The 18940-nt window shown below is 46.9% G+C and overlaps 3 protein-coding genes across 3 annotated transcripts; all 3 read left to right on the top strand.

Annotated features, from left to right (window-relative positions):
* Positions 1-152: 152 nt before the first annotated feature.
* On the top strand, positions 153-1278 carry PtA15_11A210 (uncharacterized protein; the record flags this gene model as incomplete). The annotated part of the gene is made up of 2 exons (XM_053161096.1): positions 153-798; positions 881-1278. 2 exons carry the CDS (start codon positions 153-155, stop codon positions 1276-1278), a joined length of 1044 nt encoding a protein of 347 aa, XP_053025076.1.
* Positions 1279-3159: 1881 nt separating this feature from the next.
* On the top strand, positions 3160-4779 carry PtA15_11A211 (uncharacterized protein; the record flags this gene model as incomplete). The annotated part of the gene is made up of 3 exons (XM_053161097.1): positions 3160-3262; positions 3337-4172; positions 4234-4779. The coding sequence occupies 3 exons, from the start codon at positions 3160-3162 to the stop codon at positions 4777-4779; spliced, it is 1485 nt and encodes a 494-aa protein (XP_053025077.1).
* Positions 4780-14291: 9512 nt separating this feature from the next.
* PtA15_11A212 (uncharacterized protein) lies at positions 14292-14758 on the top strand (the record flags this gene model as incomplete). Its single annotated transcript, XM_053161098.1, has 2 exons — positions 14292-14314; positions 14599-14758. 2 exons carry the CDS (start codon positions 14292-14294, stop codon positions 14756-14758), a joined length of 183 nt encoding a protein of 60 aa, XP_053025078.1.
* Positions 14759-18940: the final 4182 nt, after the last annotated feature.

Raw genomic sequence — 18940 nt, forward strand, 5'->3', positions numbered from 1 at the left:
CTGACAGAGAAGAAATTTCTAATAAAGAAGGTGTGAGATACAGTGTCTTGAATGATCTTCCGTACTGGCGGCCGATCGAGTACTGCGGTATTGAGCTCATGCATAGTTGCATCCTTGGAAACCTCAAGGATCATGCTCAAACGTTTCTCGGCATGCTCGATGCTGGTAATGTGATGAAGAAGACGTACAAACGACGTAAAAACCTTCAGCTTGTCAGCCGAACTAGAAATCCTTTTGATATCCTTGCTCAACCAAACGCTAGTGATACTCTCAGCGGAAAACGCAAACAACCAGAAGTGGAAGTCTCTTTAGCTGCTCCAAACGTTAGAAATCTGCGTTCTAGTAAACATAAGGAAAAATTAAATGTTAAAAACCAAAGTGCTAGTAATACCGAAAAATCTAGTTCTCGTGCGCCTCAAAGCCCGGAAGAAACGACTTCACAACTTCAGAACTTAAAATCCCTTTCCCAATTTTCTCCCTTGTGGCGTGACCATCCCAAACAGCTGACGATGCCAGAGATTACCGGCCAAAATAGCGGTGAAATACACAGAACCTTGACAAACGAGGTTCCTGAGACATCCCCTCAACATAAGAAACAGAAAAAATCTACTCCGAAAAAATCTACTCCTAGCTCTCACTCCTACGAACTTCGAGAAAGGGGTGCTCTCAGCTCAAAATCTCAAGGGAAAAAAAGGCTGCTGGATGAGCCTGATGTTGACACCTCATGTTCTTCGGACACAAGGCCCAGTAAAATTTCCAAGAACCAAAAGTCAATGGGAGAAAAGAAATCTTCAATGGGTATGTTTGATGCCTTCTTAATTAATTGGTACATTTGACTAGATGCTGAAATAGCTTGTGCTTGACGCATTTAAATTTACAGGAAAGGCTGCAAAAATTTCACGGAACTCGCAGGAGATATTACAATCACCATCAACCTCAACCACGCCCCAGCCAGGCAGGATCACACGCTCCAACAATGTTTTATCAAAATCGAAGTCCCCCACTAGCTCCATCAGTTCTACTAATTATTCAAGTACTACGCATACTTCAAAAAACTCCGAAAAAAGCAAACAGTCAAGTAATTCCAAATCAACAGAGGACGGCACCATTGGAAGTACAGAGACTGTAAAAGCTGTTACAAGTAAGAAGTTAGAGAATGCTGAACTGAAAGCCGAACTGAAGGCCCTGAGCGCAGCGGATCCGAAACTCTTACCAGAAGAACTTGAAGCTGTGCACAAGTGTATTTCGGCAGCACGTGTGCCATCTTGGATGACTTGAGTAAAGCCAGCTGTTGGGATCGCTGGAAACAACTCGCTCAAGGCAGCAGAATGGCTGATGCTTTATTCGGTTTACTTTTCTCTAACGTTGATTCCAATTTGGAAACTCACCACTGAAAATCCACACCGAGAGGTCCTCCTAACTAGTACCGTCCAGCTGATATCAATCACAAACTTCCTCACATCTCGGACTGTCAAAACTGCTGACCTTGAATGGTTCTCAAATACAATGATCGATTACCGTACAAGTCTTTCCAACGGTTGGAAGGGTCAAGTCAAAAGCAAACCAAACTTGCACATATCACAACATTATCCTGAGCATATCATGCGATTTGGTCCACCTGCGTCAACTGCTTCCTGGGTTCACGAACGATTGAATGGAGTGCTAGGGAAAATTTCTACAAATAATCGTATTGGTATACAAATCCATCTGTATCTATCTGTTCAAAATTAATACTATTCTGACATTTGATCCTCCTTGTTTGCACTCCAGAAAACATGAATAAAACAATTGCCGAGAAGTGGAATGAGAAATCGAAGCTGATCTCACTGCTGAAGCAATCAATTCAACTCTCGAGGAAAGTCCCATCCAGTATTCTCGAATGTATGAAGTCTTCTCAAGCTTCTCCCAAAAAAGAAAAAGAAAATCTGACGCTAAAAAAACTGGAAACACTTGAATTCAACCAATGGATTTCAATAATTTGCATTGGGACGGAATCAGTTCCATCAAGTATTGAAATTCTTCCTGAAGTTCAATTTCATGACTTTTTGGTTTGTTCAAAGAAGCGCTACAGCCTTCAAGAAAAACATCTTGGTAACTCAACTATTCAGTTTACGTTTCAGGGATTGATTAAGTTTGGCTGTATTTCCAAAATATTTACCAGCAACCAGCTCCAGAGTAGAATTTTTATTTCTGTTGTCCCCTTTGAGGAACTTGATCATAACGACATAGCTAACGACCCATATAAAGCATATCCACGCCTTAACTGTAAATTAGTTTATTCAAATTTTGTCTCGTCAATTGTGATTGAGGATTGCATGATTGTAAGTCATGCTGCACTTTTGACCAATCCTCCAGGCACCTTCAACATTGCAAGGGAAACATGTTCGGTGGTAGGATTAGCCAGTGTAGTAAGTCATTCCATGTTTCTTTTTATTCAAACTGCGCTAAATTTGATGAAATTTTGATTCACAGGAAATATCGGATAATACAGCCAACTAAACCGCAGCTTCCTAGTAAATTAAATTTAAGGTGCATCATTCCAAAACACCCTGTCTGCTCCAGTTCTCATCATAAAATCCTGTTTCAGCAATCATTCCCACCAGAGCATTTACTGCAGCAAAGTTTCCTCATTTTCCTTCTGGCTGTCGGTGGAAGCACAGTGCACAGGGGCAAATCTAGCTACTATTGCTTCAAAGTAGGTGCTGAAACCACTTTAATTCTTGTGCGGCAAAACTTGATGATTTCTTAAATCAAAAAAAGGGAATGACTAATATGGTGCGCCATCAAGGTGCCACCGACCTGGGCACCAGATGGCCTTCCCAGTTAGATGCCAGCGTGACAAGCCGGTAAGGGAGGCACCATGCCCGGCTGTCATGGGGTCGTCTAGGCCGGCCGCCCGGCTGGCGCCATTGGATATGGGGGGCCCCAACTGTGTCCTGGGTCGCCCGAGGTGCTAGAATGCCCAATCGGCGCCCTGGCCGGGTGTTACACAAGATATGTACATAGTACGTAAATAAATACATATGGACATGCAAAGCACAAAGGGAAATTCGAACTTTGCGGTTGCGTAACGGTCTCCCCTAGGTTAACCGCTCCGGTGTTTTTTTTGTCAAGAGTGATCATTCACAGCTTTACAACCGGCTTGTTTTATATCTCACGATGGAAACACAAGGCGAGGCGCAACACGAGACTATTGAACCACAAACCAGAGATGATGCTATGGACGTTTCTGATTTGTCTGACGTGGATCAAGGTAGTGAAGGTGCGTCTTCTTTCCTTCTTTCTTTTCATTAAAACCGCTAAGAAATTTGTAAGCATTGATCATTTTCCACACAGATTCTAGCGATGTCGATGCCAATGTGCTAGAATCAAACTTGGATTCTAAAAAAAAGGCACAAAAGGCTAAACGGAGAAACAAGAAGGAAGCGGCACAGATATTAGGAATTGCGAAGTCTCATCCTCTGCCACATCCTGCTGGCGCTTTGTCGACTTCTGTAACCGGTTTCATCAAATTTATGATGGGCTTGTCGAATCCACAATCGCCTTTACCAGCCCCGCCTTCTGATGCTGAAATTTTGGCGTGGACCAATTACGTCTCGCAGCGCCAAGAAATAGTTGTGCAGAATTTGCAACCCACAGCACAGTCCAATCAAGCGACCAATAAGAGCTCTGCAAATGCAAAGTTTCAGCGAAATGAAAAACTCAACCAAATCCGAAGCCAAGGATTGGCTCTTACTACTTATACTGCGGCACCAGAGGTCTTGCCTGACGCTAGATGCCCTCCGATCTCTTCTCAAACAAAAATTCTTTGCGACAACACGTTTCAACGCAAAGGATTTTCTCGGATCACTTTCCAATGGAATGCGCGATCACTCACTGCTTCAAAATGGAATACTGCAACGGCATTAATTCTGATAGAAAGGTGGAGCGACTGGTACAAAACGATAACCGAGAATCCGAATGATCTTAAAGAGGATATCCAAGGTATAATTGAACGATGGCTTAGAACCTATAGAAGTATTTATAGCAAGCAATTAAAGGCCAAACCCGATACTCATGCCATTCCTTCAAGCGATGAGCGTGGGCAATCAACTAGTGCTGGAGAGCGTGGGGATGGTATGCCTGCAGTTCCTGCACACGTTTCTGCAAAGCATAGGAGGAACCGGAAAAATGTTAGATTTCCTTTTTTTGCATTTCAACAGGATCCCATTTGCTTATAGGCATGTCTAACAGGTTTCCGAACGAAGATACCAGGCAGCAAAAGCACTCTTTCCGAACAATAATAGCTTCACCATCCTTTTCAAGGATAGTCGATGTGTTTCCGATTATGAAGACAACATCAACCCAAATTCCCCGCCAACTCGAATCATTCCCCGCTGGCGCAGTGATATTTTTACCAAAGTTTCACATCAGTTAGACGAGGCAGCAATACTACTTCAAAAGAATCCAAGAAGTCGATCTAATGTGTACAATCAACTTCGTCGAGGGGGTGCTAAGTTAGAGTCGCCCGACGCTGAAAAACCGATGGAAGCCCCTCAGAAATTCCCCCGTGATTCATATGATGAAGAATACTTAAGCGGAATTCTGCCCATCGAACGCCGTCACCTGAAAATGAAAGACCCAATCAATCATCAAGCCTTTCTTGTATCGCTCTGTAAGCAAACGGTCCGTGGCTACAAGAATCCAGACGAATCCATCGCTGCAAGCCAAGGTATAAGTGCAGCCGAAACGGGGAATTCGGGCCAGCCGAGTGTTGGCTCTACTATGCGGATAAATTGAACTGATTTTTGGAATCGGATCACTTTGGTGTGTATGCATCTGCATTAATATATCTATCATTTTGCGCAAAAAAGATGGTCCAAAATTCAAGACCCAATCTTCATCAAGTAATTTGATAAATATACTGAACTCTTCTGATGTTTTGCTTTTCTTCCTTGACCTTCTTTCTCATCTCCAGGCCAGATTTATGAGAATTTTTGAATAAATCGAAAACAAGCTTCACACACTTTCAATTCAATTCCTGATCCCTTTTTTTTCCATCAAACTAAATATCAATACTCTATCTGTGACTGGCCTCTGCATCAAACTAAAAATCACTACTCTATCTGTGACTGGCCTCTGTAAAGCCATGTGAGATATTCATGTGCTCTGATGTAAATAGATGTAAAACGTTTTATGTGAGATATTCATGTGCTCTGATGTAAATAGATGTAAAACGTTTTATGCCCTCTTTCTGTTTTTTTTTACTTGTCTTCTGCCGCCTCCAGAATAGTTTCTAACTATAAATCCTTTTTATCCCCTTATCGGAATTTAAATAGATGCATAGAGTCCCATTATTTCATTAGGAATGGAGGCAAGCTCATCTGTATTGATACAAGCTTGCATAATTATACCTCCTCAAACACACGTCCCAAAATTCCGTGTATTACTTGCATTTTCTCTAGTTGCCAATACAAGTACATCAGATGGAAACATGGTTTGTTGTGCACAGAGATTATTTCTGGATGGGCTTGTCACCATGCTCCCAAACCATGGTTACAAAGTTTGCTCCTCTGAGTTGGCCTTGTGCTTGTTATTGGGTCCTGGGTGAAGGACATACAATGGTGACACTGAAGGACATGGAATAACTCATATATATGCCAGCATTCCCTCAAGGGTTCAAATCTATTCCCCCAGCTCACTGAACCAAAGCTGCTTTTCATATAATCTGGCAATTCCTTACCTGGCCAAAGTTGCCCAAACTGAGCATGAGTGTCTACCCAATCAATTCACAGTGCCTGGGCACTATTCATAGTGCCTGGGCACTATTCACAGTGCCTGGGCACTATTCACAGTGCCTGGGCACTATTAACAGTGCCTGGGCACTATTAACAGTGCCTGGGCACTATTCACAGTGCCTGGGCACTATTCACAGTGCTGGGGCACTATTCACAGTGCCTGGGCACTATTCACAGTGCTGGGGCACTATTCACAGTGCCTGGGCACTATTTAAAGTGCTGGGGCACTATTCACAGTGCTGGGGCACTATTCACAGTGCTGGGGCACTATTCACAGTGCCTGGGCACTATTCACAGTGCCTGGGCACTATTCACAGTGCCTGGGCACTATTCACAGTGCCTGGGCACTATTCACAGTGCTGGGGCACTATTCACAGTGCCTGGGCACTATTCACAGTGCTGGGGCACTATTCACAGTGCCTGGGCACTATTCACAGTGCCTGGGCACTATTCACAGTGCCTGGGCACTATTCACAGTGCCTGGGCACTATTCACAGTGCCTGGGCACTATTCACAGTGCCTGGGCACTATTCACAGTGCCTGGGCACTATTCACAGTGCCTGGGCACTATTCACAGTGCCTGGGCACTATTCACAGTGCCTGGGCACTATTCACAGTGCCTGGGCACTATTCACAGTGCCGGGGCACTATTCACAGTGCCTGGGCACTATTCACAGTGCTGGGGCACTATTCACAGTGCCTGGGCACTATTCACAGTGCCTGGGCACTATTCACAGTGCCTGGGCACTATTCACAGTGCCTGGGCACTATTTAAAGTGCTGGGGCACTATTCACAGTGCTGGGGCACTATTCACAGTGCTGGGGCACTATTCACAGTGCCTGGGCACTATTCACAGTGCCTGGGCACTATTCACAGTGCCTGGGCACTATTCACAGTGCCTGGGCACTATTCACAGTGCTGGGGCACTATTCACAGTGCCTGGGCACTATTCACAGTGCTGGGGCACTATTCACAGTGCCTGGGCACTATTTAAAGTGCTGGGGCACTATTCACAGTGCTGGGGCACTATTCACAGTGCTGGGGCACTATTCACAGTGCCTGGGCACTATTCACAGTGCCTGGGCACTATTCACAGTGCCTGGGCACTATTCACAGTGCCTGGGCACTATTCACAGTGCTGGGGCACTATTCACAGTGCCTGGGCACTATTCACAGTGCTGGGGCACTATTCACAGTGCCTGGGCACTATTCACAGTGCCTGGGCACTATTCACAGTGCCTGGGCACTATTCACAGTGCCTGGGCACTATTCACAGTGCCTGGGCACTATTCACAGTGCCTGGGCACTATTCACAGTGCCTGGGCACTATTCACAGTGCCTGGGCACTATTCACAGTGCCTGGGCACTATTCACAGTGCCTGGGCACTATTCACAGTGCCTGGGCACTATTCACAGTGCCTGGGCACTATTCACAGTGCCGGGGCACTATTCACAGTGCCTGGGCACTATTCACAGTGCCTGGGCACTATTCACAGTGCCTGGGCACTATTCACAGTGCCTGGGCACTATTCACAGTGCCTGGGCACTATTCACAGTGCCTGGGCACTATTCACAGTGCCGGGGCACTATTCACAGTGCCTGGGCACTATTCACAGTGCTGGGGCACTATTCACAGTGCCTGGGCACTATTCACAGTGCCTGGGCACTATTCACAGTGCCTGGGCACTATTCACAGTGCCTGGGCACTATTCACAGTGCCTGGGCACTATTCACAGTGCCTGGGCACTATTCACAGTGCCTGGGCACTATTCACAGTGCCTGGGCACTATTCACAGTGCCTGGGCACTATTCACAGTGCCTGGGCACTATTCACAGTGCCTGGGCACTATTCACAGTGCCTGGGCACTATTCACAGTGCTGGGGCACTATTCACAGTGCCTGGGCACTATTCACAGTGCTGGGGCACTATTCACAGTGCCTGGGCACTATTCACAGTGCTGGGGCACTATTCACAGTGCCTGGGCACTATTTAAAGTGCTGGGGCACTATTCACAGTGCTGGGGCACTATTCACAGTGCTGGGGCACTATTCAAAGTGCTGGGGCACTATTCACAGTGCTGGGGCACTATTCACAGTGCCGGGGCACTATTCACAGTGCTGGGGCACTATTCACAGTGCCGGGGCACTATTCACAGTGCCGGGGCACTATTCACAGTGCCGGGGCACTATTCACAGTGCCTGGGCACTATTCACAGTGCCTGGGCACTATTCACAGTGCCTGGGCACTATTCACAGTGCCTGGGCACTATTCACAGTGCTGGGGCACTATTCACAGTGCCTGGGCACTATTCACAGTGCCTGGGCACTATTCACAGTGCCTGGGCACTATTCACAGTGCTGGGGCACTATTCACAGTGCCTGGGCACTATTCACAGTGCTGGGGCACTATTCACAGTGCCTGGGCACTATTCACAGTGCTGGGGCACTATTCACAGTGCCTGGGCACTATTTAAAGTGCTGGGGCACTATTCACAGTGCTGGGGCACTATTCACAGTGCTGGGGCACTATTCACAGTGCTGGGGCACTATTCATAGTGCCAGAGGCACTATTCAGAGTGCCGGGGCACTATTCAGAGTGCCGGGGCACTATTCATAGTGCCAGAGGCACTATTCAGAGTGCCGGGGCACTATTCATAGTGCCAGAGGCACTATTCAGAGTGCCGGGGCACTATTCATAGTGCCAGAGGCACTATTCAGAGTGCCGGGGCACTATTCATAGTGCCAGAGGCACTATTCAGAGTGCCGGGGCACTATTCATAGTGCCAGAGGCACTATTCAGAGTGCCGGGGCACTATTCATAGTGCCAGAGGCACTATTCAGAGTGCCGGGGCACTATTCATAGTGCCAGAGGCACTATTCAGAGTGCCAGGGCACTATTCATAGTGCCAGAGGCACTATTCAGAGTGCCAGGGCACTATTCATAGTGCCAGAGGCACTATTCAGAGTGCCGGGGCACTATTCATAGTGCCAGAGGCACTATTCAGAGTGCCGGGGCACTATTCATAGTGCCAGAGGCACTATTCAGAGTGCCGGGGCACTATTCATAGTGCCAGAGGCACTATTCAGAGTGCCGGGGCCTGGCACTATTCAGAGTGCCAGAGGCACTATTCAGAGTGCCGGGGCCTGGCACTATTCAGAGTGCCGGGGCACTATTCATAGTGCCAAAGGCACTATTCAGAGTGCTGGGGCACTATCCATAGTGGCAAAGGCACTATTCATAGTGCCAAAGGCACTATTCATAGTGCCAAAGGCACTATCCATAGTGGCAAAGGCACTATTCATAGTGCCAAAGGCACTATTCATAGTGCCAAAGGCACTATTCAGAGTGCCAAAGGCACTATTCATAGTGCCAAAGGCACTATTCAGAGTGCCAAAGGCACTATTCATAGTGCCAAAGGCACTATTCATAGTGCCAAAGGCATTATTCATAGTGCCAAAGGCACTATTCAGAGTGCCAAAGGCACTATTCAGAGTGCCAAAGGCACTATTCATAGTGCCAAAGGCACTATTCAGAGTGCCAAAGGCACTATTCATAGTGCCAAAGGCACTATTCAGAGTGCCAAAGGCACTATTCATAGTGCCAAAGGCACTATTCAGAGTGCCAAAGGCACTATTCATAGTGCCAAAGGCACTATTCAGAGTGCCAAAGGCACTATTCATAGTGCCAAAGGCACTATTCAGAGTGCCAAAGGCACTATTCATAGTGCCAAAGGCACTATTCATAGTGCCAAAGGCACTATTCATAGTGCCAAAGGCACTATTCAGAGTGCCAAAGGCACTATTCATAGTGCCAAAGGCACTATTCATAGTGCCAAAGGCACTATTCATAGTGCCAAAGGCACTATTCAGAGTGCCAAAGGCACTATTCAGAGTGCTGGGGCACTATCCATAGTGGCAAAGGCACTATTCAGACTGCTATGGGTAGTACCCATATCATACTAGGCAGGTTGCAGAGGCACTATTCAGAGTGCCGGGGCACTATTCAGAGTGCCGGGGCACTATTCATAGTGCCAGAGGCACTATTCAGAGTGCCGGGGCACTATTCATAGTGCCAGAGGCACTATTCAGAGTGCCGGGGCACTATTCATAGTGCCAGAGGCACTATTCAGAGTGCCGGGGCACTATTCATAGTGCCAGAGGCACTATTCAGAGTGCCGGGGCACTATTCATAGTGCCAGAGGCACTATTCATAGTGCCAGAGGCACTATTCAGAGTGCCAGGGCACTATTCATAGTGCCAGAGGCACTATTCAGAGTGCCGGGGCACTATTCATAGTGCCAGAGGCACTATTCAGAGTGCCGGGGCACTATTCATAGTGCCAGAGGCACTATTCAGAGTGCCGGGGCACTATTCATAGTGCCAGAGGCACTATTCAGAGTGCCGGGGCACTATTCATAGTGCCAGAGGCACTATTCAGAGTGCCGGGGCACTATTCATAGTGCCAGAGGCACTATTCAGAGTGCCGGGGCACTATTCATAGTGCCAGAGGCACTATTCAGAGTGCCGGGGCACTATTCATAGTGCCAGAGGCACTATTCAGAGTGCCGGGGCACTATTCATAGTGCCAGAGGCACTATTCAGAGTGCCGGGGCACTATTCATAGTGCCAGAGGCACTATTCAGAGTGCCGGGGCACTATTCATAGTGCCAGAGGCACTATTCAGAGTGCCGGGGCACTATTCATAGTGCCAGAGGCACTATTCAGAGTGCCGGGGCACTATTCATAGTGCCAGAGGCACTATTCAGAGTGCCGGGGCACTATTCATAGTGCCAGAGGCACTATTCAGAGTGCCGGGGCACTATTCATAGTGCCAGAGGCACTATTCAGAGTGCCGGGGCACTATTCATAGTGCCAGAGGCACTATTCAGAGTGCCGGGGCCTGGCACTATTCAGAGTGCCGGGGCACTATTCATAGTGGCAAAGGCACTATTCAGAGTGCTGGGGCACTATCCATAGTGGCAAAGGCACTATTCATAGTGCCAAAGGCACTATCCATAGTGGCGAAGGCACTATTCATAGTGCCAAAGGCACTATCCATAGTGGCAAAGGCACTATTCATAGTGCCAAAGGCACTATTCATAGTGCCTTTGGCACTATTCAGAGTGCCAAAGGCACTATTCATAGTGCCAAAGGCACTATTCATAGTGCCAAAGGCACTATTCATAGTGCCAAAGGCGCTATTCATAGTGCCAAAGGCACTATTCAGAGTGCCAAAGGCACTATTCATAGTGCCAAAGGCACTATTCATAGTGCCAAAGGCACTATTCATAGTGCCAAAGGCACTATTCATAGTGCCAAAGGCATTATTCATAGTGCCAAAGGCACTATTCATAGTGCCAAAGGCACTATTCATAGTGCCAAAGGCACTATTCATAGTGCCAAAGGCACTATTCAGAGTGCCAAAGGCACTATTCATAGTGCCAAAGGCACTATTCATAGTGCCAAAGGCACTATTCATAGTGCCAAAGGCACTATTCATAGTGCCAAAGGCATTATTCATAGTGCCAAAGGCACTATTCATAGTGCCAAAGGCACTATTCATAGTGCCAAAGGCACTATTCATAGTGCCAAAGGCACTATTCATAGTGCCAAAGGCACTATTCATAGTGCCAAAGGCATTATTCATAGTGCCAAAGGCACTATTCATAGTGCCAAAGGCATTATTCATAGTGCCAAAGGCACTATTCATAGTGCCAAAGGCATTATTCATAGTGCCAAAGGCACTATTCAGAGTGCCAAAGGCACTATTCAGAGTGCCAAAGGCACTATTCATAGTGCCAAAGGCACTATTCAGAGTGCCAAAGGCACTATTCATAGTGCCAAAGGCACTATTCAGAGTGCCAAAGGCACTATTCATAGTGCCAAAGGCACTATTCAGAGTGCCAAAGGCACTATTCATAGTGCCAAAGGCACTATTCAGAGTGCCAAAGGCACTATTCATAGTGCCAAAGGCACTATTCAGAGTGCCAAAGGCACTATTCATAGTGCCAAAGGCACTATTCAGAGTGCCAAAGGCACTATTCATAGTGCCAAAGGCACTATTCAGAGTGCCAAAGGCACTATTCATAGTGCCAAAGGCACTATTCAGAGTGCCAAAGGCACTATTCATAGTGCCAAAGGCACTATTCAGAGTGCCAAAGGCACTATTCATAGTGCCAAAGGCACTATTCAGAGTGCCAAAGGCACTATTCATAGTGCCAAAGGCACTATTCAGAGTGCCAAAGGCACTATTCATAGTGCCAAAGGCACTATTCATAGTGCCAAAGGCACTATTCATAGTGCCAAAGGCACTATTCAGAGTGCCAAAGGCACTATTCATAGTGCCAAAGGCACTATTCAGAGTGTTGAGGCACTATCCATAGTGGCAAAGGCACTATTCAGACTGCTATGGGTAGTACCCATATCATACTAGGCAGCTTGAAAATCTATTTGATGACACCAGGAAAAAACAATGATCACTTGTCTGCAAGTGACATAAAAAAGTACAAAGGGGCCTTTGTACTTTGCTATGTCACTTAAGGACAAGTGGCGCACTATGAATAGTGCCCCGGCACTCTGAATAGTGCCTCTGGCACTATTCATAGTGCCAAAGGCACTATTCAGAGTGCTGGGGCACTATCCATAGTGCCAAAGGCACTATTCAGAGTGTTGAGGCACTATCCATAGTGGCAAAGGCACTATTCAGACTGCTATGGGTAGTACCCATATCCTACTAGGCAGCTTGAAAATCTATTTGATGACACCAGGAAAAAACAATGATCACTTGTCTGCAAGTGACATAAAAAAGTACAAAGGGGCCTTTGTACTTTGCTATGTCACTTAAGGACAAGTGGCCATTGTTTTTTCCTGGTGAGATTCCAACTCTAATGCTGCTTCACCCAGGGGTTTACATTTTCTTTTTGTGTGTGATGTCATATTTTACCAACATGTTTCCACTCACAAGATAACACAGGAAACCTGCCAATCAGATTGCGTGTGAGATTCTTTTCGATCCTATACACACTTTATTACAAGAATAACATACAAAATGGTTTACTACATTCAAAAAGCATCACCAAGCTAACAACATGCTACCCATGATTCATTTGAATATTTTGCAATCTTTGCCTAATCTTCTGAGCTTTATGTCTTGAAAATTCTTGTTCAAATAAATATAATGTGTAATCAAGTTGGTCTCCTGCTTGTGTCAAATTCCCAAGCTTCCACCAACTTGCAACAGCAATGCCCACAAAGAAGCTGACCACGAGAATATTCCGTAAATTTAGATGTCCAGAGTGCCGTTGTGCTTCGGAAGATTTGATCACGTGGGTGCATTGGTTGAATGGTCCCGATTTATTCGCACCGCCTTCAGCGGGAAGCATTTTTTCAGACTTTATAGTGTTGGTCGATGACGGAACTCGTGTATGTTCGTCGGCATCCACTGGGGAACCCAGTTGAATCTGGCTTAAGAACAAGACAGTTTGGGAGGTCAGAAAGAAAATAGATCAGCAGACCAACAAAGAAGTAGAATGAGATTGGGTTACTTGCATTTTTGTTTTCTTTGCTAATGTTTTCAAGCTGCAACCGTAGCTGTTCGATTTCAACCCCTCGTATACTTGCATGTGCATTAGCGGCTTGGCAATTTTCTACATGTTAGATATATAAATGTTTAGTGTATACAAACTTCAAAAATTCTAACTTGTTGGGAAATTGAAGACTCACTTCGAACGCAAAGTCGTTTCTTTTTACTATTTTCAAGCAAACGTTCAAGGTTTGCAATCTTCTCCTTGGCCTCCAACAAAGAATTGCTTCGAGATTCAACCTGGTTCTGCAACTCGATCTCTCGATTCTGGCTCTGCTCAACAACTGATTTTAGCGAGGTGGTTTCCTCCTGATGTTCGTCCTCCAAGCTTTTGATTAGCAGATTCAAGTTTTGTATTTTCTGGTTCTTTTTCGCAAGTATTGTTTTTATTTTGAGAAATAACGGATCTTCAACAATATCCGACATATTCGGTCCATGTTGTCCCACACAGGGAGCTGTCGGCTTTGGCTTGGTGAGATCTTGAGCGGATTCCATTGTGCAGACGATGCAGCTCGGGAATGTTCTGGTGGTTGAAGTTCTGATGTGTCGAGATTTGAGACTGGGGCAGGGTGTATGTGCGGCTACATATGATGAATCAGTTGATTAGAATGGTAGGCAATAGAAAAATTGAATCAATGGCAAAGTCCACCCTTAGCAACTTGAAAGGATACTATAAACCCCTATTGCGGGAGCCTTGGACAACAAAGGTTTATTTCCAAGTGCCTTTCGTTTTCAACCGTGGGAGGTTCAGCGCTTACTTTGATTCGCTCTCAGTGCCCCCCCATTTGCTTCTGAGAAGACCTGATTTTCATTTCATGATTACTACATACTACATGCCACACGAATTGTCTTCAACTACATAAATACACAACGCTGCCGATTCCATCAAGTTGTCTTTGCTGTTGTTAATCTCCATATCCCCGACGCAATCATGAAGCGCAAAACCTCAGCCGTGTACTATCATTGCCCTCATCTGGACTCTTGCCGAGGAAGCAGACTCGGAATATTAAACGTGAAGCCCTGCAAAGAATGCTTAGGACTTACCCGTAGCGCAGTTCGATTGCACACCTCGCGCATGGATCTCCATCCTTTCTGCCAGCAAACTTGTCCAGTACATGAAATCGCTCAAAGAGGTGGTTAGTAACTTGCATATTATTTGCACCTAATTACTGCTTGCCTGACCGACCCACTTCATGTGTTCATTTTCAGGTAAACATCTAGCCGATTTCGAATTCCAGCGAGTTCAGCCATACCATTCAAGGACTCAACGAACTCAGCACATTCAGCCAGCTCATCCAAATCACACCTCAAACGGCTTCCTCAATGGGTGGTTTGGAAGAAGCTCAGTCAAATCTCAGGCCACACAAGCCGAAATTCGACAAGGAATCAACTCAGTGAACCCTCCTCACAAATCCTTAAATTTTTTCTCTTCACTTGGATTTTGTATTATTGGCGTGTATATCTTCATGTGATGGTTGTGGTACGACGATGGTAGTCTACAGTTTTGAACTGTTTTCCTGAATAGAACACTTTCTCCATTTTGCATAAGATTTCAACTGTAAATTTTTTATCCATTTGTGTGATCATGGGCATCAGTTAGAATTACAAGCCTTTTTAAATGGTGAACAAGAGTATTGTTGTGTGGAAAATGGATTCTCAAGAGAAATAATACGCAGACAAAAATACTGTAGGGAAAATATATATGTTGAGATGCTCAATGAGGGCATCTTGAGGGATGGATGGATTGGGAAGTGTTGTGGCTGGCTTATATTCTTGAGCACTTTGCGAGAACAATTTTTCAAAGCAGCCAACAAAGTCTGTTTTTTTGAATAATTTGATTAACAGATTGGATGGCACAGCGGTGATCAGGAAGATGTCCTCAGAAGCACCACGCAAATATGAGTGCCTCTGGCACTCTGAATAGTGCCTCTGGCACTATGAATAGTGCCTCTGGCACTATGAATAGTGCCTCTGGCACTATGAATAGTGCCCCGGCACTCTGAATAGTGCCTCTGGCACTATGAATAGTGCCCCGGCACTCTGAATAGTGCCTCTGGCACTATGAATAGTGCCCCGGCACTCTGAATAGTGCCTCTGGCACTATGAATAGTGCCCCGGCACTCTGAATAGTGCCTCTGGCACTATGAATAGTGCCCCGGCACTCTGAATAGTGCCTCTGGCACTATGAATAGTGCCCCGGCACTCTGAATAGTGCCTCTGGCACTATGAATAGTGCCCCGGCACTCTGAATAGTGCCTCTGGCACTATGAATAGTGCCCCGGCACTCTGAATAGTGCCTCTGGCACTATGAATAGTGCCCCGGCACTCTGAATAGTGCCTCTGGCACTATGAATAGTGCCCCGGCACTCTGAATAGTGCCTCTGGCACTATGAATAGTGCCCCAGCACTCTGAATAGTGCCTCTGGCACTATGAATAGTGCCCCGGCACTCTGAATAGTGCCTCTGGCACTATGGATAGTGCCCCGGCACTCTGAATAGTGCCTCTGGCACTATGAATAGTGCCCCGGCACTCTGAATAGTGCCTCTGGCACTATGAATAGTGCCCCGGCACTCTGAATAGTGCCTCTGGCACTATGAATAGTGCCCCGGCACTCTGAATAGTGCCTGTGGCACTATGAATAGTGCCCCGGCACTCTGAATAGTGCCTCTGGCACTATGAATAGTGCCCCGGCACTCTGAATAGTGCCTCTGGCACTATGAATAGTGCCCCGGCACTCTGAATAGTGCCTCTGGCACTATGAATAGTGCCCCGGCACTCTGAATAGTGCCTCTGGCACTATGAATAGTGCCCCGGCACTCTGAATAGTGCCTCTGGCACTATGAATAGTGCCCCGGCACTCTGAATAGTGCCTCTGGCACTATGAATAGTGCCCCGGCACTCTGAATAGTGCCTCTGGCACTATGAATAGTGCCCCGGCACTCTGAATAGTGCCTCTGGCACTATGAATAGTGCCCCGGCACTCTGAATAGTGCCTCTGGCACTATGAATAGTGCCCCGGCACTCTGAATAGTGCCTCTGGCACTATGAATAGTGCCCCGGCACTCTGAATAGTGCCTCTGGCACTATGAATAGTGCCCCGGCACTCTGAATAGTGCCTCTGGCACTATGAATAGTGCCCCGGCACTCTGAATAGTGCCTCTGGCACTATGAATAGTGCCCCGGCACTCTGAATAGTGCCTCTGGCACTATGAATAGTGCCCCGGCACTCTGAATAGTGCCCCGGCACTCTGAATAGTGCCTCTGGCACTATGAATAGTGCCCCGGCACTCTGAATAGTGCCTCTGGCACTATGAATAGTGCCCCGGCACTCTGAATAGTGCCTCTGGCACTATGAATAGTGCCCCGGCACTCTGAATAGTGCCTCTGGCACTATGAATAGTGCCCCGGCACTCTGAATAGTGCCTCTGGCACTATGAATAGTGCCCCGGCACTCTGAATAGTGCCTCTGGCACTATGAATAGTGCCCCGGCACTCTGAATAGTGCCTCTGGCACTATGAATAGTGCCCCGGCACTCTGAATAGTGCCTCTGGCACTATGAATAGTGCCCCGGCACTCTGAATAGTGCCTCTGGCACTATGAATAGTGCCCCGGCACTCTGAATAGTGCCTCTGGCACTATGAATAGTGCCCCGGCACTCTGAATAGTGCCTCTGGCACTATGAATAGTGCCCCGGCACTCTGAATAGTGCCTCTGGCACCATGAATAGTGCCCCGGCACTCTGAATAGTGCCTCTGGCACTATGAATAGTGCCCCGGCACTCTGAATAGTGCCTCTGGCACTATGAATAGTGCCCCGGCACTCTGAATAGTGCCTCTGGCACTATGAATAGTGCCCCGGCACTCTGAATAGTGCCTCTGGCACTATGAATAGTGCCCCGGCACTCTGAATAGTGCCTCTGGCACTATGAATAGTGCCAGACTGGCACTATGAATAGTGCCTCTGGCACTATGAATAGTGCCTCTGGCACTCTGAATAGTGCCTCTGGCACTATGAATAGTGCCTCTGGCACTCTGAATAGTGCCTCTGGCACTATGAATAGTGCCCCGGCACTATGAATAGTGCCTCTGGCACTATGAATAGTGCCTCTGGCACTATGAATAGTGCCTCTGGCACTATGAATAGTGCCTCTGGCACTATGAATAGTGCCTCTGGCACTATGAATAGTGCCTCTGGCACTATGAATAGTGCCTCTGGCACTATGAATAGTGCCTCTGGCACTATGAATAGTGCCTCTGGCACTATGAATAGTGCCTCTGGCACTATGAATAGTGCCTCTGGCACTATGAATAGTGCCTCTGGCACTATGAATAGTGCCTCTGGCACTATGAATAGTGCCTCTGGCACTATGAATAGTGCCTCTGGCACTATGAATAGTGCCTCTGGCACTATGAATAGTGCCTCTGGCACTATGAATAGTGCCTCTGGCACTATGAATAGTGCCTCTGGCACTATGAATAGTGCCTCTGGCACTATGAATAGTGCCTCTGGCACTATGAATAGTGCCTCTGGCACTATGAATAGTGCCTCTGGCACTATGAATAGTGCCTCTGGCACTATGAATAGTGCCTCTGGCACTATGAATAGTGCCTCTGGCACTATGAATAGTGCCTCTGGCACTATGAATAGTGCCTCTGGCACTATGAATAGTGCCTCTGGCACTATGAATAGTGCCTCTGGCACTATGAATAGTGCCTCTGGCACTATGAATAGTGCCTCTGGCACTATGAATAGTGCCTCTGGCACTATGAATAGTGCCTCTGGCACTATGAATAGTGCCTCTGGCACTATGAATAGTGCCTCTGGCACTATGAATAGTGCCTCTGGCACTATGAATAGTGCCTCTGGCACTATGAATAGTGCCTCTGGCACTATGAATAGTGCCTCTGGCACTATGAATAGTGCCTCTGGCACTATGAATAGTGCCCTGGCACTATGAATAGTGCCTCTGGCACTATGAATAGTGCCCTGGCACTATGAATAGTGCCTCTGGCACTATGAATAGTGCCCTGGCACTATGAATAGTGCCTCTGGCACTATGAATAGTGCCCTGGCACTATGAATAGTGCCCTGGCACTATGAATAGTGCCTCTGGCACTATGAATAGTGCCCTGGCACTATGAATAGTGCCTCTGGCACTATGAATAGTGCCCTGGCACTATGAATAGTGCCTCTGGCACTATGAATAGTGCCCTGGCACTATGAATAGTGCCTCTGGCACTATGAATAGTGCCCTGGCACTATGAATAGTGCCTCTGGCACTATGAATAGTGCCCTGGCACTATGAATAGTGCCTCTGGCACTATGAATAGTGCCCTGGCACTATGAATAGTGCCTCTGGCACTATGAATAGTGCCTCTGGCACTATGAATAGTGCCCTGGCACTATGAATAGTGCCTCTGGCACTATGAATAGTGCCCTGGCACTATGAATAGTGCCCTGGCACTATGAATAGTGCCCTGGCACTATGAATAGTGCCCTGGCACTATGAATAGTGCCTCTGGCACTATGAATAGTGCCCTGGCACTATGAATAGTGCCCTGGCACTATGAATAGTGCC

The sequence above is a fragment of the Puccinia triticina genome, chromosome 11A, assembly GCF_026914185.1.
Source record: "Puccinia triticina chromosome 11A, complete sequence".
In the NCBI taxonomy this organism is placed as follows: Eukaryota; Fungi; Basidiomycota; class Pucciniomycetes; order Pucciniales; family Pucciniaceae; genus Puccinia; species Puccinia triticina.